General features: G+C 47.1%; 1 protein-coding gene across 1 annotated transcript in view; it reads left to right on the top strand.

Annotated features, from left to right (window-relative positions):
• FAXDC2 (fatty acid hydroxylase domain containing 2) overlaps window positions 1–223 on the top strand; it is an 8,076-nt gene extending 7,853 nt beyond the window's left edge. Inside the window, exon 8 of the mRNA XM_008941463.1 lies at window positions 67–223. Within this exon, the coding sequence (XP_008939711.1) occupies window positions 67–223 (157 nt within the window). The remainder of the gene's footprint in view (window positions 1–66) is intronic.
• The last annotated feature ends 676 nt before the right edge of the window (window positions 224–899 follow it).

Below are 899 nucleotides of genomic sequence, written 5' to 3'. Positions count from 1 at the left end.
GGAAAGAGGAAGGGCAAGGTTACCTCAGTAACTTCCAGTGATGGTCGTTCCCCGTTTGGTTTCCAGGTTCAACCAGTGCTACGGAGTCCTGGGAGTGCTAGATTATCTGCATGGAACGGACACAGTGTTCAGACAAAGCAAAGCCTTTGAGAGACACAGGTTCCTGCTCAGCCTCACCCCACTCTCCGAGAGCATCCCCGAGGTGCCCAAGAGGGCAGAGTGACCCACCAGCCGGCGGCTCTGCAACAGCCCAGGGACTAGCAGAGCAAGACAATAATTTATGCCAAATAGTATTTTAATTGAGAAACGAGTATTGTTCACATGTAATGAAACCTGAACTTAAACATGCTGCTTGAAATTACTGTACTTTTGCTGCCTGTTATTATCTACCTAAGGCACAAACCAAACTACTCTAGAAAGCTATTGTTAAAGTTAGAAGGTTTTTTTTCCCTTAATTACTTGCACTGTTCCTTGGTTCCAGCTGCCTGCACATAAGCCAGATGTGTTCCGGGCCACGTGGCTTTGGGGAGTTCCTGGGGAGTTCTCATTGAGGTTTGAACACTTTAGGTTTCACAGGCCACATTCAGCAACATTCTACAGAAATACCAACAAGATCACTGTAACTATGTGTGATAGGATTAAACCCACTGTTTTTTGCAGACTCAGAACAGCTGGGATATGGGATGTGACCCCATGGAAGGTCAGCAGGGGCCACAGATTTAGGAACACTCTTCCCTGCACATGCAACAGAGGCCTGATTTCCCCCAAGCAGTTTTTCTTCATGAAAATCAGTACAGGTCTGAATTATGGGCTGTCACATCCTCACTGATGTCTGCCAACAAAGCCAATTTCTCTCTTGTGGGACAGGGAAGCAAAGCTGAGAGCTGGTGTGCTACGTG

The sequence above is a fragment of the Merops nubicus genome, unplaced genomic scaffold (assembly GCF_000691845.1).
Source record: "Merops nubicus isolate BGI_N331 unplaced genomic scaffold, ASM69184v1 scaffold32155, whole genome shotgun sequence".
Classification (NCBI taxonomy): Eukaryota; Metazoa; Chordata; class Aves; order Coraciiformes; family Meropidae; genus Merops; species Merops nubicus.
The sequence above is the reverse complement of the archived record's forward strand: the minus strand, read 5'-3'. Positions and strand labels throughout refer to the sequence as shown.